General features: G+C 43.9%; 1 protein-coding gene across 1 annotated transcript in view; it reads left to right on the top strand.

Moving 5' to 3' along the window:
- The window catches only part of TFEB (transcription factor EB), a 233,842-nt gene extending 227,427 nt beyond the window's left edge, over positions 1-6,415 (top strand). The window contains exon 9 of the mRNA XM_078644733.1: positions 474-6,415. Coding sequence (XP_078500859.1) covers positions 474-911 — 438 coding nt within the window. The 3' untranslated portion in view covers positions 912-6,415. The remainder of the gene's footprint in view (positions 1-473) is intronic.
- Positions 6,416-24,494: the final 18,079 nt, after the last annotated feature.

The following is a 24,494-nucleotide window of genomic DNA, read 5'->3' as shown; positions in this document are numbered from 1 at the left end:
ATTTACGGAGCCAGCCAATGAATGAGGAGGGCCGACCCAAAGCACACTACAATTCTCATCAGGTTTTCGCCTGCGCGAAAAAGATGCGCAGAGCGCATCTTTTTGGCGAGGCAAAACCTAAAAAGTAGGGCCACGCCGTGCCCTTCCGATCCCGCCCACTTCTACCACTGGATTGATGGGATGGTAGCAGTGTGTTCATGATTGCGGCATCTCATGCTGCTTTTGATCGCTGTATGTTTTGCTTCAGATTCTCAATCAGCAGTCTAGGTTGACTCTAGCCATTAGTTGCCTCGTTCTTCCACTCACATCTCAACATCCACATATGATACGCGTGCCTGTGTGTATTTTGTGGCGCTATGATAACTTTACTTAGTGAGTGTACTGTGAGGGGTAACATTGGATGGAAATGCTCTTGATTTGAAAGTCTGTTGTGATGAAGTTTGTTACTGTAATCTGATTTTGTTCTTCTTCAGGAGCTGGAAATGCAGGCCCAGATGCATGGGCTACCCACTTCGTCTCCTTCTGGTATTAGCGCGGCAGACCTGGCCCAGCAGATGTCCAAGCAGGAGTTCAGCCAGGATGAGCGATCCTTTGAGGCCAAGCGAAAGCCTCAAGAGCCGGGAGACTCGCAGCAGCATCAGGTATCTTTGCCTCAGTCTACGTACCAGCAGCTGGACTTCAGCCAGGCCATGGGCTTTAACGACAGCAGTACCAGCTTCCATGATCCACTGGCCAGCCAAGGAGGCACATCCTTCCCCTCCTTGTCCAACAAGGAACTGGACCAGATGCTGTTGGAGGGGGCTTTGTTGCCACTGTCTGCTGACCCTCGTAGCGCCACCATGTCTCCGGTTGCCTCAAAAGCTAGCAGTCGCAGGAGCAGCTTTTCTATGGACGAGTCAGATATGGTGTAGCAGCATAGCAGCTCTGACCTGCACAGCCCTGGGGAGCCCTGCCTGGCACGTTCCCCTGGATATTGGTTGAGCCCCACCATGCATGCTCCTTTGGACACGTCACCTGATGCACACTTGTATATACTTTCAAGTGTCCTGCTGGATGTCGGCAAGGCTGCTTTGTGGTGCTTAATGACTTGACAACACCTAACTTAAAGCAAGAGTGCTTATACATCTTTCCTCCGGTGCGATTTTGGGGGTTGTTCCTGCAGTCGAGGTCCAGGGTTGCTGCCAAGTTCAAGGGTCACTGAAGATTTTCTCTCCTCTCCCGAAACACCCTTGGAGTTACTGCCTCACTTGCACAGACCTACCACCCTGTCACAGTGCCTTACTGCTCGGTGCGCAAGATTTCTCCTCTGCAATCTACAGGAGGAATCGCGTCCTAGCTTTGCACACGTTTGAGCTCTCCGAATCTTTCTTCTGGTCTCTCCTTTGCTGTTCCTTCCTCTCTCCCTCCTCCCAGTAAATACATTTATTCCACATACAGGCTACTGATGTGCGAGTAGCCTTGTATGTTCTATTGTTACTGACCGGTTCGCTCAGCACTGCCAGATGAAAGATTGGTCACCTCAAACCTGTCGAGGGTCTGCATTAGTAGGCTTATATATGCCTTGAATTCTGATTTGTTTGCTTTGTACTTTCAAGGATCTTCACTGGATCTTCACCACTGTCATTGATCATTGTTGGTTACCTCCGCGCTCCTGTGGATTCTGAGTGGTTTGAACCGCATTGCGCAGTGTCCTGATTGGCTACCACCACAATCTTACAGATTCTGATTGGTTGCCTCAATTTTGTCACAGATCCCTACTGTTGATAGTTACTGACCATTTGTGGAGACAATCTTAGCTCTTTACATACATTTCAGCAATATGAATGGTAGGTGTCATTCCATTTACTTTAATGAATTATCAGAGAAACTGTGCTGCCGTTCTGCACCTGCTCTCAAGGTCAAAGTAAACACCTAAAAGCAATCCTTAACTGCACACTTACATGCCCAGAACCAAGTGCTCGCACGGAGTCTACAGCAAGGTAGAAAGGCATAAACAGGAATTCACGCTCATACACGCACAGACACGGATATACAGAACTGTATCGAGGTTTTCACTCATCAGCTCTCAGGCATGTGTGTTTACATTCTCAAGCATGCACCAAGATGGGCGCATACAGAGGTGTACGGAAATATACCCAAGAATGCATATAAACACACACACACATCCCTAAGCACACAGGAGTGTACAGATCACACACACAATACAAGCATTCTTGCATCGGATGTACAAGCAAACACCCAAAGATATAAACCCTTTTATACACAAAGGCACTTATATTTCCCCTGAATTGCACTTAAAGCTTTCTAAGCAATCTGAAATGGCCTTAAGACCCAGCCCCATGCTGGTGAAGAGGTACCTTGTGAATATGTGCCTTACTTAAGCAGCACTTATACCCTTCCCTGGCACCTGTGCCTGGGGAATATGAGAGGAGCCCAGGGCTGGGGGACGTTATTCCTTCAAGAGATATCTCCACTTGAATCCCAGTGTGTTTCACTGCACCCTCATCTGATCGTCCCGCTTTGGAGTATGCCTTACTTGGAGAAGACATCTTGGAGGTTAAATTCTCCTACAGGTAGGGAGAGGAAAGGAGAGACATGATTGAGCCCCGTCACTTCCTTGTAATCAGTGGACACGACAAAGGAAGGTGATGTGCTTTCCTCCCCTACGCGTCTGCTGATGGAAGCCATTGTATTTATCTGACCCACCCGAGCTCTGTTGTTGAGCCAGTTACCCTCAAGGGGCGGTGCATCTTCTACCAAAGTGGTCTCTATGCTCCCCTGGATGTGGAGACCCTGTGCCTTAGGAATATGTAGCCGAGGGATGTATTTGCAATAAATACCTGCATTCTTCACCCAATTCCTTTAGTCACTGGACCGTGTGCCAATTTGTGGTGGAACTTTTTATGAAAACATGAGACCAAAGGGTACACTGCTAGTTCATCCTCCATGTAAATTACTTCCACTCCTTGAACCCTCATTTTCTGTCACCAAATGGTTGTTTTTAAGCCTTGTATCTGAACCAACCCCTGTTATTTTCTTTCTAATATTCTCCTTGACATTTTTCCACGTGGCCAGAGATAACAGAATAAAACGTATTTAAGGACTGTGACTTTCTAGCTTTCTGTCTTGTGTGGAAGACTCTCCCAAGAGCGGAGTCGAGCATCCACAGCACTTGCCCGTCAGATCGCGCCTGCGCGGCTGACAGGCGGTTAGGTATTTGTCCACTCTGTAGGCCACTGGCTCTTGGTTTGATGTTGGGTCTCCGCTTGTGCCCTGAAGTCTTGTGAGCTCCCGCATGCACTCCTTGCAGCTCACACCACTGGTTGGGTCATGCATTCTCTGCCTACAGCATTAGAAGCAGGTCAGATACTGCCTCTGCGGCTTTGACGTTGTCCGTTAGTCTGATCTTCCATCCACTGATTGCAGCATGATCACCAGTCAGGTTCTTGATCTAAAGCCTGCTTCGCTGTGACATGGTCAGCTGCTAGTTGTCACTAGCAGGCGGCCAGCTCTTGCATCCACGGGTTCCATCACAAGCTCTCGGTCATATCCGTGTCCGCTGCTGCAGCATCAGATGCTTGTCACCTACAGCCATTCATATAATTGTTGTCCCTTTATCAGAAGTTGATGTCAGTGGAAGAGAACTGCCTAAAGCGAAGATTCACCGGTCAGCCTAGATTCTTTTTTAATATGCGATTGATGTGCAGAGGGGTCTGGAGGGTTCTAGAATTGGCGTCACCATCAGAGTTGTTGTGAGGCTGTCATTTTCTGCAAGATCGATTTCTTTTTATGGCTAGCTTATTTGCTGGCAATGCAAAATTGAGGGTGGCCAGTAACAGCCAAAGTTGTGGGTGCCCAAATGCTCAACCTGATCTGGCTCTAGCTTGAGTCCTTTGTATGGGTCACACCTAGGGGTATCCCACAGGTTGCTGCTTTTCTCTTTTAAAAGTTCCTGATATTCCAGCACGCTTAGATCCAAACTAATACGACATCTGTCTGGCCCCATTGACAACAGTACTGCCACAAGAATGTTTTTTTATTTAATTTCTATTTTTCTTTTCGTAGTCTAATAATATAGTATGGTTGACTTTTCATACTACACACATCCTGTAAAACAAAACAGTATCATCTTGATATATTTTTCACATGGTTCATATTGGACGAGGGCATCCTCGAATACATCGATTGTGTTGCTATCTGCTAATCTGCTATAAAGAAAAAGAACAACAACTCTTGAACAACAAACAACAGACCCCCTCCCCCCGCCAGTTTATAATCACAGACTGCAGCTCAACCTGGAAGAATCTGTGGGGAAGAAATCTGCCCCACGAATGTTATTCCTATATGTCACCAGGTTAAGCCCAGAGTCATACAATACTTCTCAGAACTGTCTGCGGCATTCAGCCTCCAAGAAGCCCAGAAAGAGGGGGAGGCGAGTGGAAAGGTGCACAAGGCGCTACCCGGCCTTCCCTTTGAGCACACAGTGCCAGATATGTGGCACAGGTGAGATATCGAAAACTACCTCTATTTGTGGGAGGGACTGACGGTGGCCAGGGGTCCTTGCAGCTCTGTTTCACTTTTTTCTGTTAATTTTCACGGTTTAATTTTTTGATATTTGTGAACAATTCATAAGATGAACATCAACGTCTAAAAATATTTGGCAATCATTAATTTAAGCAAAGAATAAATAAAAAATTAACATCATCGTCAGAGAGGGAATTTAGAGCAGGGGCCTAGAAATCCCCAGTTTGCCCTTGTTAGTGTGGAACAATCAGGACTTGGGATGAAGACCCGCTTTTCTTTGGCATTCTGCATACCTGAGAACAACCTGAACCCTCATCTTTGTCGAAACCAAATGTGAATTTGAACACGAGAAATCATCAATGTGATAGGTCCCTTGCTAGGAGTTTGATACACCTTTACCTTTCTTTGTGTTTAAGATTATCATTTGGGGCCGACATAGGAGGCTTTTGTACCATTCTAACACTCCCCAATGGATAATGGGGCCAGAGACCCTCCACGCATGGCACTGCTTGCTTAGTCAGATAGGGCCTTGACCACTTCAGTTGAGTAATGCTGGGTGAAGTGCTACTGTTTTAGTCCTGAAGCCCAGACCTAGCAGCCCCTATGAAGGAAAAAGAAGTGTCGTCATTAGATCTATTCCACCATCAAACACCCAAAGGAAATGCAGCATATTTCCCCAAAGAATTACCCTTCACACTGGGTCTAAATTAATACAAAGCATCTTTGTCTCTGTTATAGATTTCAACACTGCACTTCCTGTCCTCTGAGATCATTTCCTGGTTCACAGTTTGTAGGCAGTTCGCACAATTAATGATAATACTAAGTGAAAATATTTGGGGCTAGAAGTTAAAAAGAAACAAATTAAAGGGTTTTAGATTGCCAAACCGTGCTGAACTTAAACTATTAATAGTATGGCTCAACAAGCTGTAGACTTCCTTTATTGTTATTCTGAAAAGCAAACCATGCCACTGCCTGATTTTGATTGAGTTTGAATTTATAGAGCGCTTAATTTACCCAAAGGCGTCAAGGTGCTATTATCGACCGTCCAGTGCTAAAACCTAACTGAAAATCCACCTAAAAATCGGTCTATAAAGCCAGGTTTTTAGAGGTTTCCTGAAAGGCAACAACTGTGGGATGGCATGCTTTGCGGAAGAGAGTTCCAGAGTTCACTTGCAGCAATCGAGAAGGCTCTATCTCCTCTTTTCTTCTTTTGAGTCCTACTCAAAGACGCAGGGGATAGCCACCCCAGTCCTCTGCTTGATGGCCATGTTTCTAAGCTACTGCTCATCTTGTAAGAGATAAAATGCAGTACTATGCCGACTCTGCACTCTACTCGTCTCACAGAGGAGGCAGCGGAACGCTAGCTCCTTAAAATAATTTTCGGCCTTGAAATTTTCTGTGAGTTCATCATCTTTGACAACAGATTCACACATCTCAATGACTGGTTACAGTATGTGCATCTTCTCCTTCAGGTGATCCAAAAAATACATTTTACAGACAGGAACTGCACCTTCATTCGCATAGCCCCAACCATGGAACACCACACCTATTTTTGTGGATCTCCTTGCCTAGTAATAACTGTATTATACTCCTGTTTTAGAAGCAAGTGGAGATTCTCCATCCTCACCTTCTTATTGTAATTATTTGAATGTATTATTACCCTATTTCAAAACCCAGCCCTCAACCGAAGGGTAGCAGTGTTCTGTATAATAATTGTTAACCACGACATACAATTTCAAGATACATTAAAAAAAAATATAACACTAAGGCACATATCCAACAAAACGGAAGAAATAAAATACAACAAAAAGAGACCGACTTAAAACAAGAAAAGCTTTTAACTAATACAGCCAGCAATGAACCCAAGAAAGTCCCCATTAAGCCAGGTAAAGTTCATTTAAAAAAAAAAAAAAAGATATAAGCCTTTTATGAAAACCCGGAAGATCAAGGGCTGTACGAATAAAACAGGAAAGGGAATTCTGCAAGGCTGGGAGCCACAGTGGAAAATGCCATGCTAGTGTATTTGACACTCAGGGAATCTGAGACGAAGCACAACTCTATTATGACTGAACGAAGTGCCACCTGCATATCTTGGTTTTTGCCAGATAATTTGGTTTTTCCATAACAAGTACTTTGCAAACCATGCAAGCCAACGTAATAAGAGTATAAATATGTTGGATGGCAGTACCCAAAAAAATAACAATAATAAAACTAGCGTAAAATGGTCAGGCTTTTCTTATCCACTTACGGTATGGTCGCAGTATAATTGACATTCATAATCTTAAATTTGACTGGCAGATCACAGTACAGTGATCGACTTCTCTGTATATTTCCCTCGGTAAGATAACCATTGTACTGTTGGGATCTGATTTTGTTCTGGGTATTTTGGGTAAACTTCGTTTCAAACTTTTGGATTTCGCATTTGTGTCACAAATCAGGTTTCTTGTTTTGTGCGCAGTGTTGCGGTGCCTTCCTTCTTCACGGCATGCAAGCTTCAGTCTCTTCCTGCTTCTTAACTACTAATGATTGTGAACACAGATTGGTGTGTCTTGAATATTCATTCTTTGTCGCTTAGGTCCTTTCCGGTTCCCTTCTGATTCTTGGTCGTCCCCTTGATAGATAATCTTGGGTGATCTTCAAGTCAGATGGGTAGTGAGGCTTTACATTATCCAAACCAAGGATAGCTTTGACACCCTTTGACAGTGTGTGTCCCATAGTTCACAACCTACACACCTGCCCAAGCACCTGGATACCCTGTCGGTGGATTAGTGCGCTATGCAAATCAGTATAACATAACATTTAGTGGGAACATTTGCAAGGCTTCCATTGCTCATGGCCTTGTGGTATCCACATTCTTGGAGCATGAGGAGCAGTCCTCCTACATGAGAATGATGTCCACTACATCAGAATACATCTGGATTTTGTAGCCGCCCAGAAACTGTGAAATCTGCAGAACAGCTGCATAGGCGCGTGGGTGTCTATGTAAACACTACTCTCTTGACACAGCTTCATATGCATATATTGTGTTTAACTTGGCATCCCCTTGTTGGTTTCCTGATTTCCTGAATGCTGTCACTTCTAATAATAATAGAAGTGGGTGGAGTAAGAGTACAAGTTCTGGTAATTAGTACTTGACATTTCCCCAAGTAAGAGAAAACATCCTCTGGAGCTTCCGGGATGAGGGCCCAAGGTGGTTTGAGCCAAAGGGTTGTATTGATTTAAGGCTTTTTAAAGTTTGTTGCTGAATAATACAAAAGGTGCATGTGGAAAAATAACACAAGGAGCTGAGCAGCATTTATCTACTTAGATTCCCAGAAAAAGGTGTTTTAGTGCCGCATTCAAATGCTTGACTAGTGGTGAAATGGTCATGTGTTAAGTTGCCACTTGGCCAGTATTTTACAGACATGGCCAGTATTTTTCTCTGAGAAACGTGACAGATGTAGATATTCCAAATTACTCTCCCTTTTGTGAGCATCATGTGTAGGCACTGTAGAGTGTGCCTGCTCTTGAAAATGCTGCACGTGTGTGCATGGAAGCCTCATCCCTTTCCTACGTCCGCTTAAGGTTGGTCTACCACATGCCTGCCTTTAATATATCGGTTTTATGGTATGTGCAGCCTAGGCTTGCAGATGTTCCTGCATTCTGATCCCAACTGCAGCTGCGACTGTACGCGTTTCCAGCTTAGGGCAGCTGGACCTGGGGGATGCTGTAGTCCATATCACACTTCCGCTGTACAGCTGTGGCCTACTTACAAAGTTACTGTGTCACCCTGCTCTGTGTTGTGTTTCTAGACTCTCCCTTCGAAGATCTCTTGGTGTTTCCAGCCTTCTGGTTGATTGTCAAGGATAAACCTGTGGGCCAGATCGTACACAGTTAAAGGATGTTTAGGTCACAAAATGTATTTTATTTTGGCAATATTCTGTTAGAAAAAGTAGTGGTCCAGATCATTGGAATGGGTAGATCAGGAAACTACAGTGGAAGTACAGCGAGCTTTCAGTCCAGAGACACCTAATTAAAGCTGCCGAGGGGGCTGGGTTTGGAGACAAGGACTGACTCCACTTTGTAGGGATATTTTCGTACGAGTGCCACTTGCACAGACCATGTTCACGTTCAGTCGCGATGGTCCTGCTAACAAAATGGTTGCATTGATTTAAAAAAAAAAAAAAGAAAATGGAAATTCTTGAGTCGTTTGTGCTTAATGTAAATGAGCAGGCATGGCTGAGAAACAGAGCTAAATCGAGCACCGATGGACTCACTGCTCCCTCCTTTCAATAAAAGTTCCTACAGACTGAGTTTCCCAGTCTAGCGCCATGCAGGCTCTCTGGAGGTACTGGCGTCTGCTCTCTGGACATTGAAACCTGCCATTAGCTGAGGGCCAGATGGCAAACGTGTAGAGTTTTGCCTCTTCTCGCATCTCGACTAGAAATGTAAAGGACGTTCAAAGATGACAGATGTTTAATATGTTGACGCGAGACCCGACCGCCATAAAATGACATGGTCTGCCTTTATCTGCTGTTTTTATAATGGCTTCTTCATACACCTTGGCTCAAAGTAATCTCAGTGACGATGGTTTAAGTAGCACAATTATATGTTGTAGAAAAATATTGTAACTCGTGAAACCTGGAGACCCAGAGGCAAGCCGCGCCCCATAATCTGTAACTTCTAGGACTTCATCTCTGCAGTAAGGTGACACAACACTAAGGGGCCGCCAGTGAATCGAGGCTTCATAAAGAGCTTGGCCCCAAAAGAAACTCCACGTGGAGCGTTCTCGAGTTCACAGCGTGGCGCCTTGAAGGCTGCTCTCCAGCACATGGACAGAAGGTTCTCGTGAGAACTGTTTTCAGCATTTGTTCTACAGAGTCCTGGTTTAGAAAAAAGCACATACTAGGGAAGTCCTTGGGTGTTTCATGTGTAGTACGTATTGGGACTCCGTAGATGGAGCTCAGTACCACAGATGTCCGCAGAGGGGGGTCGAGTTGGCGGAAGCTCCACTCGGTGAGTTCGTCGTCCACCTATAGAGACTGATTTTCCAGTGTCGCAGACATTCTAGAGCTACTTCTCAGCTATAACGCAGGAACAGAGGTCCGCTTCAAAATATGGCTTAAAGGTAGTTAACAAGATGATGTTTAAAAAAAGTACAAAGATGCAGAATGTTATTAAAAAAACGTAAAAAAAAAAAAAAATGCATTATTTGGCCTAAAGACAACTCAAAGATGTGTGAAACCATCTGAAAACGATTCCCAGATAACGGAGATAGGTGCTTCATAGGGGAAAGGGCAAATTAGGAACAACTGGGCCTACGCGCCGGGTGCTGCACAATCTACTCCTTTTACTAACCCTGGGCGTAGTGCTACGCTACGCTCGCAGCACAGTGCAAAAACACGTAGCGAAGCAGGCATTTTTTGCTTGCTCACGGTCTTCAACGTCAAGTTGGAGACCGCAAGCGAGCAAAATCAACAGCCTGGCGAGACTTTTTCCTCGTTTGCAATCAGCAAAATCAAGTTGCCGATCGCGTGTGGAAAATAAACCTCCCGGCGAGATTCTCAACGCGGGGAGGTCAGGTTTCTCATTGCGAGTGGTCGCGTATGCTCGCGACCGCTCCCGATGAGAAACTACAAGTCCGCGTTGAGAAAGCTGCTGCTAGAGTACAAATCTACTCGAGCGGCAGAAAACGACCGCTTGCACTGTGCAAGATGCCGTTTGCAATGATTGCACAGTGCTGACAAGCATCCGGCCCTGTGCAATCAGTGCCAACAGAATTTTCCCTATCACACTGCAGTTCGCGTAGCGTGCGTAGTGCACTTCGCGTACCTACGCGTATCGCTACTACACAAACTACGCCCAGGGTTACTTTTTACTTAATAATTTCATGCGGTGAAGAGCAGATATCAGTAGATTACCTGCTCGTTTTTGGAGGCTCCAAGTAGCAATGTTGTCCATTAAGGGTTGTGAGAACACCGTAGGACATCGGCTGCAGCCTCAGCTTGAGGGCGAGGTGGTCCCGGGAGGAGTGGTTGGGCAGCGGAAATGCCTCTCATACATCAGGCACCACCCCTTCTCACCGCAAATTTTATTTCGAATGTGACAGGTCTGTGAGTGTACTATTCACAAACTAACAGGCGCTTTAAGTACCAGCTGACAATCTGCAAACTGCTTCAGCACCTCGTCAGGAGTAGAAAGCGCCGTATAAATACTACTCAATACAATATACACTTTAAGATGCCTTCTTGATGTTTCTTCGAGTCTGAGATTGGAAATGTTGAAAGTCCCAGAAACACTTTAGCGGTTTCACGTGTCATGCGTCAGTTGTTCTCAGTGGATGTTTCTGAATAAGGGAGTCTTGGCTTGATCTGAGGAAATACCAGTAACGTAAATATTACAGGTCCTAATACCATGTGGAGAATCCTTTTTTCGTCAGTTAGTGGTAACTGCTCTTTCTTTTTATAACTTGTTTTTTTTTTTTACCGCACCCCCAAAAACCCTGCTCTGATTCAAGAATGTTACTGCTGTTTTATAAATAAATGTACATAAGAATGAAATGGAATTAAACAAAAACAGTACAAATATATTTATTTACATCCTCTAAACCTGTCTTGCGTTTTAATATGAGATTACCGTAACACGGGAAGGCTGAAGGCTGCCCTCCCAAGTGTGTGCACACGGTGGCGCTGTGGCTTCAGGTTCAGAATGGTACTAGGTATATATAACTAACTCCCCTATGTTTCTCCTGGCATTTTATTCCCTACTACTTAAAGCCTCACAAACGAAAAAGGCAACTTATTTTATTTTATTCAGAAGAATTCCAGAACGAATCTCCTCCCCGTCCTGAAAAAAAAAAAACAGAATCGGACGCAGCAGGCGTACTGTTTAGCCTGCCCGTGCTGCAGATAGGTTTTGCCTTCCCCAGTTTGACTGCAGGTAAGTGTGTACATCTTGTATTTTCCATTTGATCATAGGTATGCCTAGCTTATTGTTTGCCATGGTCATGTTCTAGCAGATTGAGGGTTGCTGGACTCAAACTGACATGTGTCATGCTTGGTAACTTCCTCTTTGCAGTGATTGGCCGGCCTAGCAGGCCGGTGACCCCCCCCTATCACTGCACAGTTCCTGGTACTTACTCTATTTTACACCCTGTAGCTGAAAGTGCAGGTGGGTTGTAAGCTGGTCCTGGCCTAACTCAGGTGAATGGGTTGACGTCTCGCTCCCCAGAAGAGCGCTGAGCAGAGGGAATAGGCAGAGTTCAATTCAGCCTTACTTGCTGTACTTAATTTTATAATCTGTGCTTAATTTGAGCGGAGATTTCCAGGACCGGCACCGTCCACATGGTGCCGCTGTTTGTCTATTTTAGAGACAAGCACGACAATAGCAGTTGTTAATTAATTCAATATATATTAAAATGATTAATACCTGTAGCCGAAACTGTTCTTATAGCCCGTGGGGCCAGGAATAATCAGAATTGTCACACTTTTTGGAGTGTAATGGTTGGTAGATGTGTTACTGTAACTGGCTGTGCTGCCAGCAGCAATGGGCCGTGCAAGAGCAAGAGGAAGTGGCCTCCTGACGAGGGCCTAGCATTTTTTAGGTTTCGCCTGGCGATCCGCTGCGCAGCAGCGTTCGCGCAGGGGAAATCTTTTGAGAACAGTCTGGGGCTTTGTCCCACCTCTCTGTTCCATTGGCTAGCTCCATAAATGGAGGCTAGCCATTGGAACAGAGATGTGTCACTCATTCCCCGAGCAGATTCGTGGGCGTTCCGGCGATTTTTACTCATCCCGCCCATTTTCCTGCGTCATGCGGCGGTGGGCAGTTTTTTTTTTTTTTCGTATCAGCATGTTTGTTTCATTTCCAACGTGTGCTTTGCAGGGGTGGGCTGCGCGATTTCACTTTCCTTGAGTTGCTAGCAGGTAAGCGGCATATTTGACTACTTTTTTTATCCTGTTCCCGCCCCCCTCCCGCTGTCCGTGAGCCCGCCCCCCCTCCCGCTGTCCGTGTATATATTAGAAAGCAATAAAGGTACCCTTTCGCTGACCCGCCGCTGGACCCGCACTTCTGGGTCGCCCTGAGACCCTAACTCGCTTGTAAGTCCGTGCCGTACTGCCTGCACCGTGCGTCTCCGCTCAATCCTGAAGCCGAAGTACGCACTGCCCCAAAGCCAGTCCGTACCGCACAGCGTTGTCCCTTCTGCCGCCCAGAGCCGCTGGGTCCCAGCCGCCACCGGAGATCTGCTGTCTCACAGGACCAAGTGCGACTCGTACGCTTGGAGCGTACCAGCCGCCCTGCACCGCACTTCTAAACCGAAGCACCCGCTCTACTGGTGCGACTCGACCGGCATCGCATACTGCCCCAGTACGCCTCGAGTCCCTGCACAAACTCTGAAGGTACGCCACGTACGCTGCATACGCTAGAAGCGTGAGGAATTTCACTGTGTCCCGGTACGCCGCGAACGTACGCCTGAAGCGTACGCCGGCGCCCTGTCCCTGCACGTACTCAGCGTACCCAGCTGCGCCCGCCTTTGCTCAACCTTCCGAGACGTACCGCCTGGTTCCCTCGGCAGTACGCCTCGCACCAGCCTGCAGCGTCCCCTGTGAAGTTACGGCGCGCCCGCCTCCTGAGTGCCCGCCCTTTGCCCCCCAGTACGGGGTGTACCTGAGCCGCATTGCGAGCCGCCCTGTGCCTTTGAATCTGCACAGGCCGCTCCGTGCCGCCTTTCTGCATTGGGAGCCCCTGAGCGCCACGAAGGATCGCCTGCGCCCCGGACCCTCCGCTGTGCCCCCTCGAGGTCCCGCCTAGACGCCCCGCACCCTGGCGTCCCTCTAACCGCCGGATCTCCCAGGAAGGCCCCCGCCTAGGGATATCTTCTTTCCTGCCCTAAAGAAACAAGGTACATTGTGCACAACGCCCCTGGGGGCCCGCAGTGGAACGGAAGGTCATTTTGATTTCTAATAAGCCTCTTGCCTGTTTAAGGTAGGGAACCCCCGTGAGGCAGAACCGCACAAAAACGCTATTTACAAGAACATCCCAAGTAAAGAAAGTATTGTGGGCATTGTTTTCTTTACTGATTTAAATACACTTTGCTGAGAGAATACTGTTTTAAGAAACACCTGAACTGAAGTATTGAATAGCCCAGAAAGTATCCATTCCAAGTTGGTGAAAAGTATTGTGTGCATCCTGAATTTGCCAACATTTCAGAAGAGCAAAGTGGGTGTGTGTGGCTCTGGGTGGGTGTGTGTGGCTCTGGGTGTGTGTGTGTGGCTCTGTGTGTGTGTGTGTGTGGCTCTGGGTGTGTGTGTGTGGCTCTGGGTGTGTGTGTGTGTGTGTGTGGCTCTGGGTGTGTGTGTGGCTCTGGGTGTGTGTGTGTGGCTCTGGGTGGGTGTGTGTGTGGCTCTGGGTGTGTGTGTGTGTGTGTGTGGCTCTGGGTGTGTGTATGTGTGTGGCTCTGGGTGTGTGTGTGTGTGTGTGTGTGGCTGTGTGTGTGTGTGTGTGTGTGGCTCTGTGTGTGTGTGTGGCTCTGGGTGTGTGTGTGTGGCTCTGGGTGTGTGTGTGGTTCTGGGTGTGTGTGTGGCTCTGGGTGTGTGTGTGTGTGTGGCTCTGGGTGTGTGTGTGTGTGGCTCTGGGTGTGTGTGTGGCTCTGGGGTGTGTGTGTGGTAGTAATTGCTGTCTGCTGAGCTCGTCCGTAGGGTACAATAGGTCTCACATTAGCGAGAGATTAAGCTAATGGCAATGTAAATGACAATGCCATTTATTTATCTGTTTTCAAAACCAACACATAAATACAAAATTTGTCATTTACAATGCCAATAGCTCTAACTTTTCCAAAGGCGAAACCATTGCATTGTAAATGCCTGTTTAAACAATGTAAGCACTGCTTCTAACCAGGGCCTAAAATGGAAAGATAGAAGAGCAGGCACTCTATGTAAGATTCCCTGCTTGTTTCTGATAAGGGACAGTACTCGATTAAAAGTATGGCCCCTCTGCTGAGAAGTGCAGGCAATAGGTCTCGCCTTTGGGACCTTATAATTGTTTGATTCTTATGAGTCTCCTCATGTACATTTTGTAAATGTAATCTTTTAACATGTAAAGCGCTCTGATACCCTTGGATCTAGCCAGCGCTATATAAAACTCAAAAATAAATAAATATATTCCCCAACTATTTTCAGGAAGGGTTGAAAAGTAGTAATTTTGAATGGGAAAAAGTGCTGCCCTAAGGGCGCAGCTCAGGACAAAAAACTTGGAATACCTAAAGATGAGTGCTCTACGTCTACACAAGTTTACATTTTTGAGTTTCAGATTCGCTTCTAGTGAGAAACAAAAACACATTGCAGTCATGTTCTCTTTTCCCATTGTTATTGTGGGAGTAGAAGGGAGTTCTACCTTTATCACCTTCCTCTTGTCATTCTATTGATTTTTAAGCTTAAAAGGGTGGCCTGCAAGGAGAGAAGTGTCCCTTTTCACCACATTGCTGTCAATCATGCAATACTTCCATTCATGTGAACTTGCCCCCTCCTCTCCTATTCACATTCACGTCCCCGGTGTGGAGCATCACTTACCCCTATCATCTGCAGCAGATAGTATTATTGTGGTCCACTGTAATAGAGGAAAGTCCCACAGAAGAGCCATAGATTGAGCGCTAGCCAGAAAACCTGCAAGGAAGAGAACAAGGCTGTAGGAATCCAGAACTACAGTGTCAGGCCCTAGTGTGTCAAGCAGGAAATGGAAAAAAAACACATTCTTTTTATAACTAACATCAGCCATTTAAATGTTTAGCTATAAGTGACACATCCGGCCAGTTCTGGATTTTTAATTCACTGCACTTTGCAGTTTGGGGCTGTTGATCGGTACTTAATATGTAATGGGAGAGGATGTGGTCCGTGGGCTAGACTGCCGACTTTGGTGCTGGAAACCAGGGTTCGAGCCTCGGGGTCGCGTTCACATCCTGTGATTCTGGGCAAATCACTTTATCTCCCTGTGCCTGAATGTGTAATGTAAAAACAGTGCTCATGTAAAGCTCTGCAATACCTTCGGGTCGGGTTCACGCTATATAAATATGCAAAAAAAGGTTGGCAAAACCTCAAGTACTAGAATGCAGCAACCCAGATATGTGCATTCTGGGATTTGCTTCCAACATTGTAAATGTGTATTAAAGAAATCCCACCCTCTTAAAAACGAAAGAGCTGCCCTGAAAAAGATGCTTTCTGGGGCTTGTAGTTTCGCGTTTAACTGTCTGCTTGCACAAAAAAAAACACAAAATGCTTGATTAGCGACATTGTCAGAGTATGCTCATATTCTGACCTGATGCAGGAGCACTTGGCAACTGTGAGAAATTATAGGGGCACTTAATTTGTTTGTATACTCGGACCCAGTTTGGACAACCAAGGCTGAAACTTAAGTGATCATCTTAGTTTCCAAAATACGATGTTTTATCAAGCGGCCACTTCCAAACAAAACTATGCCGATTTACATGGCAGAGGAGAGGCGACATACATGTTAGATGTGCCGGGTGAATACCTCTGCGCCACAAAAGCGGACACAAATGCAAACTTGCAGATTTCAGATGTTCGCCTGGTGTAATGATGTGCGCACCCCAGCACAGTCATCCAACAAATTATTTACATAAAACAGCACAACAACCAAAACTTTGCCCAATTTAACTCCACTCACAAATCACGTTACCAAAAACAGATGCGTTGCCCCCTCGTTGGAAAGCCAGCTCTTCCAGTGGACGGGTATGCTGCACGCCGTCACACCCCCTCCTCCCCACGTTACAGCCAGCACCAGAGGGTGCTCTTTTCATGGAAGTTCAACGGTTTCCTCGCAGGGAGGCTGGGGACGCCGCGCTGCTTCCGCGGACTCCTTTGATGATCATGTCTGCATTTTGTCTGTAGTTTTGCAGCGTTCCCTTGAAGCCCAAGCGTGCTGGTGTCCCGCGAGCTCCTTTGTTTAGGAGTGAAGTTTTCCCTGCAGGTTGCGCGAGGCACAGCGAAGTCACAGGAAACGCAGGCATCAAATTTCTCTCCCCCCAACCAAACGTGAGTGACAGCATCCAGAGTGGGCAAAACACGGCCCGCTGTACCTGATCAGCCCATAAGGAATGCTACATTAGTCAAAAAAACAAGGTTGCGAAATAGTGTGCATACATGTAAAATATTTGAAGGGGTGTTCTATTTTATGTATTAAGACTTGAGATCAACTTTACCACGCTTTTTGAAAGCAACAGACGAGTTCATAAGAAGTTTCCTAAGCTGACTGTAACTCTCCCCTAACGCTTACAGATGTAGGGGGAGGAAGCGGGCTGCCAGGGGCCTGAGGTGCTGTAAACTCATTATGCAGAAGCATAGCTGGGACGAGTGTAAGAACTCGTGTCAAATCTCTTTTGCATTTAACATCGAAATGTGAAAGCAGAGCACAAGTCTAGCGACAAACATTATTTTCAGGAGGTGTTTTACGTGTCGCTCCTTTACTTTCATTGAGGAAAATAAAGCGAAACTCCTAAGTTAAGTTGCTAGACAGAACCTAAAACAAGTGCGCGTGCATCGTGCAAGTAGGGGGTGGGGGGGAAGTGCGGCAGAGAGCAGGCAGCGTTTCCCTTGCGGGAGCGAGCGCAATAATTGCTACCATATGATGCCGCTCGCTCCCGCAAGGGAATCGCCAGACGTGCACGCATTGCCATTGGAAGCAATGCAACACGTGCACGTTTTTGCCCGCAAAGCTGTACTGTGCATGCGCGCTGCATAGGCGAGACCTAAAAAGTGCAGGTACTCAGTACCTGACAGTACCAGCCTATTTAAAGCACTGCTTATAATGTTAGTAGTAGAATGTGGAGTTTGCGTTTCTTACCAGGTGTGTGCGGTAAGTCTTCTGGGAACCCATTAGTCTTGTCTTCTCAGATCTATGATGATTCTGGGTTGTTAAATAAAGAACCTGCTTCACATTGAATGACGAATGCTGGCGTAGCAGCGCAGGGACCTCTATGCGTGAAAACCTGCACAGAAAAAGTCCGGAATTAGTTGTTAACAAAATAAGCAGCAGAAAAAAAGTGTAGCGATGCATGCCCCTGAAGCAGCTGTGCATGGCAACAGATAAGTGACTTGGTGCATGGTAAGGTGCCGCAGGAGAACACTAGTGCTTCAGCATATTGTGCAGCCAATGACTGGTGTGCAGGAAGCACCCGTGCACCAGGGAGTGATTCCTCTCCGGGTTTGGAAATATGGCAAGAGCCCCTCCTGCTCAGACTTGACTATTGCCCCACTCACCGCCAGCGTATACTGAATGAAGGTGTCACGATGCACGACAGAGCATCTGTGCCCTGCTGATGCACACTCACTCTGAGGCATTTCATTTGATAAGGCTAGCTAAGCAGTACAGTTCTTCAGAAGTGGGTGACACACAGGGGAATGAATATCGATTACCTGGTCTCTGGTGAAGTCAGGGCGGTTAACTCTTGCGTTGTGGTGAAGGCAGAACAATGAACAATTCCAGACAGGCGTGTGACACCTTTACAACCCTCTCTGGCTTTCTGCAAGAGAACCTCTCATAAGATGGAGGGCATGGAAACAGTATATTATATATATATATATATATTCACTGAAAACTGAAAAAAACATAGGTTTTAGGGGTGTTCTAGTTAGTTGGACATTTCACTCGTACAAAACCATTGAAATTCCTCCGTTATAGTTAGTTTTACTAACTATAGCCCGCCCGCAATCCACTGCTGATGATGTCACATATTACATCATTCACGACATGGTCAGTGACATCTGAAATGACATCACTGATGACATCACTATTGACATCATCCAGTGAATGCGGTTTGGTTCGATATTTAAATAAGTATTATATATATATATATATATATATATATATATATATATATATATATATATATATATATATATACCTACTGGCGATAGCCAGTAGGTATATATAGTTAGGATTGTTTTACATAGGGAAATCGCAACATTCTATTGGGAATAACTTTGGCGCCGGTTGAGGAATCTTCCTGAAATTTTCCTTAACTTTGCCTCGCGGCGCTCCGCTCCTTCCCTGAAAGTTGGGGGGGGGGATTCGTCAAGCGGGGGCCGAGATAAAAGGGGGGTCCCAAAACGTGTTTTCCCCATGTTAATTTCCATAGGGCGGTTGGACTCACTTTTAGCCCGAACGGCTGAATGGTTTTCCACCAAACTTGGCAAAATTGTAGGGACTGGTAGCCCGATGTGCCTTTGCTATGTCTCAAGATATGTGCTCCAGTGGTTTTTACGAAAATTAACTTTGAAAAAATATATATTGGGCTACATTGGGCTATATATATGTTAGAGCCCAAATGTAGCCCAATGTAGCCCAAAGATGGCCACCAGAGACAAAAAAAAACAAATGTAGCCCAAATATCAGCCAGGTGTAGCCCAACTATAGCCCAATGACAGAATGTCCCAGAGTGTTCTAAAGAACAACTAGAGCGCTAACAGTCTTACTTATGACAAAAGTATGGCACACCTGAAGTCATCTTGATTGGAATAAAGTGTTAACACTTAAAACATTTAATTTGCAAAGGAACAAAATGAGGGGGTTCATTTTGCCATAGAAATTATGATTAGTGCTGAAGAAAGAAAAATTAGAGCACATTTTGAGTGACTTCTCAAATCCTCTTATATTTCATTAAAAAAATTCTGATATGCAGTCTCCCAAGATGGCCACCAGAGACAAAAGAGCCCAAATGTAACCCAAATATCAGCCAGATGTAGCCCAACTATAGCCCAATGACAGAATGTCCCAGAGTGTGCTAAAGAACAACTAGAACGCTAACAGTCTTACTTATGACAAAAGTATGGCACACCTGAAGTCATCTTGATTGGAATAAAGTGGTAACACTTAATACATTTAATTTGAAAAGAACATAATGAGGGGTTTCATTTTGCCATAGAAATTTTATATATATATATATATATATTCACTGAAAAAACCATAGGTTATAGACCATATATAGTTAGGAATTAGCATTTAAAAAACCTTATTTTACTCACACAAAACCATAGTTGCACTAACTATATATCGCGCACCCGCAATCCACTGCTGATCATGTCACATATTACATCATTCATGACATGGTCAGTGACATCACTGATGACATCACTGATGACATCTCAAATGACATCACTGATGACGTCTCATTTGACATCATTCTTGTGCTAATACGATAAACCTCTTCAGACTCTAATATAACCTTAGATACACTCAGTGTATACAGACACTCACACACTGCCACTCATCCATGGAGTTACTCACACACCCAGTCAGTCATGCAAAGAAACAATCTCACCTCCATTTCCTCAACTATACAGTTATACACACCTTACTTATTGAAACATATACTAACACATATTTACTCTCTTATACAATCCCTGATACAAGTTCACAATGATCGATACAACCACTCACTCATTCAGTGGCTCTCATGCACAGTTATTTATATATGCCAACTCTCACATGTACTGTGTTTTACATATGTACTTACTATGACATGTAGCATTGAGATATCCATTCACTCATCAATACACTCATGCACACAGTCAACTGCCCATGTAGCTGTTTCCACATGCACTCTTGAACTCATACACCTAGTGAATAAACTGCTCACACATCTATGCACAGAGTCACACACCTTCCAGCCACCCCCACACAAACTCAATCTCCCATAGAAATACTTGGGCAACCAATTAATAACACATATAGCCTCTCGTATAGCTAATGATCAACACATGCAGCAGTTTACATCACAACAGACATAATGATGCACAAATTAAGACAGTTTAGTCACTAACCCATGCATTCAGTGAGACACATTTAATCACTCACTCATACAGTCAATCACGCACCTACTAAATCCTTCATCCAGACACTTATACATCCACTCATTCTTCAATATGTAAGACATATTTTAACTTTACAGAAACATACAGTCACTGGATGTTGTCATCAGTGATGTCATTTGAGATGTCATCAGTGATGTCATCAGTGGTGTCACTGACCATGTCATGAATGATGTAATATGTGACATGATCAGCAGTGGATTGCGGGTGCACGATATATAGTTAGTGCAACTAACTATATATGGAATTTCAATGGTTTTGTGTGAGTAAAATAAGGTTTTTTAAATGCTAATTCCTAACTATATATGGTCTATAACCTATGGTTTTTTCAGTGAATTTTCAAGGTTTTGTAAATGCTAATTCCTAACTATATATGGTCTATAACCTATGGTTTTTTCAGTGAATTTTCAAGGTTTTGTAAATGCTAATTCCTAACTATATATGGTCTATAACCTATGGTTTTTTCAGTGAATTTCATTGGTTTTTTAACAGCTAATATCTGTAGCTGTAAAATGTATTCTTCTTTAAATCCAAAAAGATATTTTATATGTTTATTAATAACTTTTTTTTTAAATATTTTTTTTTCTTCGTTCCCGCTTCGCGAATTGGGAAGCTTCCCGTTAGCTGACCTTGATGCCGCGAAATAGACCGCAACTGCCGTGTTAGAAAACAACATCATCACGCCTCCCGTCCGCATGACGTTTCGCGTTGTCGCGTGATACGTCATATGACGTGCTACGTTAGCGAACTGGTACGCTTACCGAGTCGCAAAGCACAGGTTTCTGGAAGCAAACCGGGAGGCCCTGCAAAGCGCGTAACGTAAACACAGCAGGTCATGTGACTTGGTAATAACACTTTTCATTGGTTCATTTCACTTTTGGTTTCCTAATGATGTAAGACTAGGTCATATAATATAAAATGAACACTTTTCATTGGTTGAGAACTATTGTTTTTCCCAAATGATGAAAATCCCTCCTTCTTTCCTCACTCTGACTTTCATCATTGTGAGAGAAAGACCCTTTGTTACCAGTGAGCAATGGCTTCTTTAGTAGCTTCAGCTGGTGCTTCCCCACCACCTCCACCACATCCAAGGAAGAGTGGACCACCTGCTCAAGTTATAATTCAGCAAGAAGAGGAAGAAGAGGAACAGGACGACGAGCACGAAGAGAGGCACTTTTTGCCTGAGGAGCCCAGGACGTCTCACCGGAAAGAAAACTTAATTTGGCAATTTTTTAAAATTCCCAAAGGTCAGAAAAAAGTAAATGCAAGATACGTAACTTGCCTTATATGTCAAGATAGACTGTCCAGAGGGACCGACAAAAAATACAGTTTCGGAAACTACACAATGCATCGCCATATGACTAGGTGGCATCCTAACAACTACAGTGCTGCACAGTTTCGTAACGACCTAGATAATCTCCCTATTATGGCCGGAAGATCTGTTGTACCGGAAGTAACTGGACCAGAGGGCAGGGAGATGGTGCCAAATATACAAACAAGATTTCGTGAAGTAAAACAAGTCTGCGTACATTGCAGTGGATTCATTTGCTACGGAGAAAGAAGCATCACTCTGATCAACAGAGCTATTGACTATCATATGCAAGTTTGTACGAAACGCCCCAAATAATAAATTCTTTTTTTTTGTTTTGTTGCTCCTGTTGAGCCCTTTACAATGAATCGTTTTCGTTGCCCCCTCCGAAAAAACCCCCAAAAAAATATAAAACTGTTCAGAAAAATTCAAAAAAAGTAAAAAAATGTTCAGAAAAATAATAAAAAAATATAAAACAACAAAAACAATTTAAAAAAAAGTTCTTTTCAGAACTACCTCCCCGTTATTAAAAAATTGGTACAATATTTGGAACTGTGCCAACCTCTATTTCTCTTAGTTCGCTTCCCAGTTCGCTCCCCGGTACGCGAACCGGAAGCGAACCCCAAAATTTTTTTTTAAAAAAAAGAACAGTAAGTATAAGGGAAGGAAACAGACAGTTATGTTAAAAGAAAGACAGCTATAGGGGAGTAAACTAGAGATACTATTACCCGTAATCCACTGCTGATGATGTCACATATTACATCATTCATGACATGCTCAATGACATCATCAGCAGAGGATTGCGGGTAACAGTATCCCTAGTTTATTCCCTATAGCTGTGTTTCTTTTAACATAACTGTCTGTTTCCTTCCCTTATACTTACTTTTCTTTTTAAAATTTTTTTTTTAGATCAGTCAGAAACAGTGAAAGTAATGAAATATAAAAGACTACGTACAATATAAGCACTGTATGCAACAACTTTGACACTTACAGAAGCCTCACCTTCTCCATGCCTCCTACACAGTTCTACATGTACATCATAAATGCAAACAGAACAGAATTAATTATACATGTTAAATGGTTTATTTTTGCTGTTCTCAGAATGTATCAAATTTCACTAAAACAGTGACTTGAAGGTATTCATCATATAACAGCGGGGAAAAAAAACACAATCAAAATGATTGTGTTTAAAAAACCCATACAACATAACGAATCAGAATTCAGAACTCCTTAAAGTTAACTTACTTTCCATGACGGCCAAGGATGTCCTATGAACAGCTTACACTCTGTTGTGCTGTTATTACTTTCAACCCGCCACTTTCTGAAAGAAAACCTCCATCGTTTTCAAAAACATGTTACATACAATAAATGACTTCTCGCTCTCTACCACACGTTTCCACAAGGCCAAATCGTGTCTGAGCCATTTATAACTCTTAGAATTCTTTTAAACCAATCCCGTCATGTTGTATTTCCGCAACTTTCACAATTAAAATGTTGAAGATCATTTTCACAATCCTGGACTAGTAATATCTTCCCCTTCTTGCTCAATCATGTTCTACATTTCCTATCACACTGATACTGCTTACTATGAAGCAGACTTACACTACCTTTATGACTAGTACAATTATTTAATTCTCTACATCACTTTTAATCACAAAGCAATGTAAAACAGTAGACAGCATTGCAGACTTACATTCCCTCTACTCCATGTTTTGATTGGCTGCTTCAATTAGCTTATAAAAAGAAACAGTTTTTCTGAACTCATTCAAAGTGCACGTATTTCTCCATGACGTCCAGTGTTATGATAAGAAGTTATGTCTCTATACTACACTTATCCTCAAGGCCAAATCGTGTAGGAGCCATTAGAACTTCTTGAAATTCCTCAGAGCACATCCCGAGATTCTTTCCCTAAAATTTTGGTTTTAAAAACACCAGGTAAGAGTTTTTAAGGTCATACGGCAATTTTTTTTTAAAAATTAAAACAGAATCATTGCAGAATGACCAGCCATTTCTACACTTTAAATAAGCTGTATAATGTCCTGATGTTATTGAAGGACCATCATGATATATAATTGCTACAGTTACAAAAGTCCTTCCTGATATTGACAACTGTGAAGCCACAAAATTTTTAATTAAAGTTGTCAATTTTGTTCCATCTGGCCTACATCGTTGGAACATTAAAATGACATACTGGCCATATGTTCGTATAAATAATGTGGACATCATTTCAGATTTACATTGGCTACACTCCATGTTGTGATCAGCTGCTTTTACTAGCTTATTAAAAGACACTGATTTACTGTCTGGCAAAGTTAAATATATAAATCTTTCTGAGTCTACACTAGTAGTACTTGATACCCTACAGTTTTCGCAGTCATGCTGCCATTGATAAGAAAGCCCAAACAGCTGATCTACATCTACACCTTCATCATGCAATACATCAAGCATATACATTAAAAACTCCTGACAATCTTGCTGACTATTTTGAGAGAATTGTGTTTGGCCTGAACATCTGTCTAACAGATTTCGAATTTCAGACACACTTTCTATGTTTGTTCTATCAGTGCTACATTTCTCTAACACAGAATTTAACAAACTGCAAAATCTTTGATCAGAATTGACCACAATCTCTTCTTTTACATTTTCTAGAGAAAACAAAACATTAACCACTACATTAGCATAGCAGTTGACACCAGAACTGTTTTCAAATTGAAAACCAACAACATCTTCAACAGAATCCTTTTTGTTTCTGCTTATAATTTCAGGTTCATCAACTTTTCGTCTTTTTGCTACAACCTCCCCAG

This window comes from Lissotriton helveticus, chromosome 5_1, assembly GCF_964261635.1.
Source record: "Lissotriton helveticus chromosome 5_1, aLisHel1.1, whole genome shotgun sequence".
NCBI lineage: Eukaryota > Metazoa > Chordata > Amphibia > Caudata > Salamandridae > Lissotriton > Lissotriton helveticus.
The sequence above is the reverse complement of the archived record's forward strand: the minus strand, read 5'-3'. Positions and strand labels throughout refer to the sequence as shown.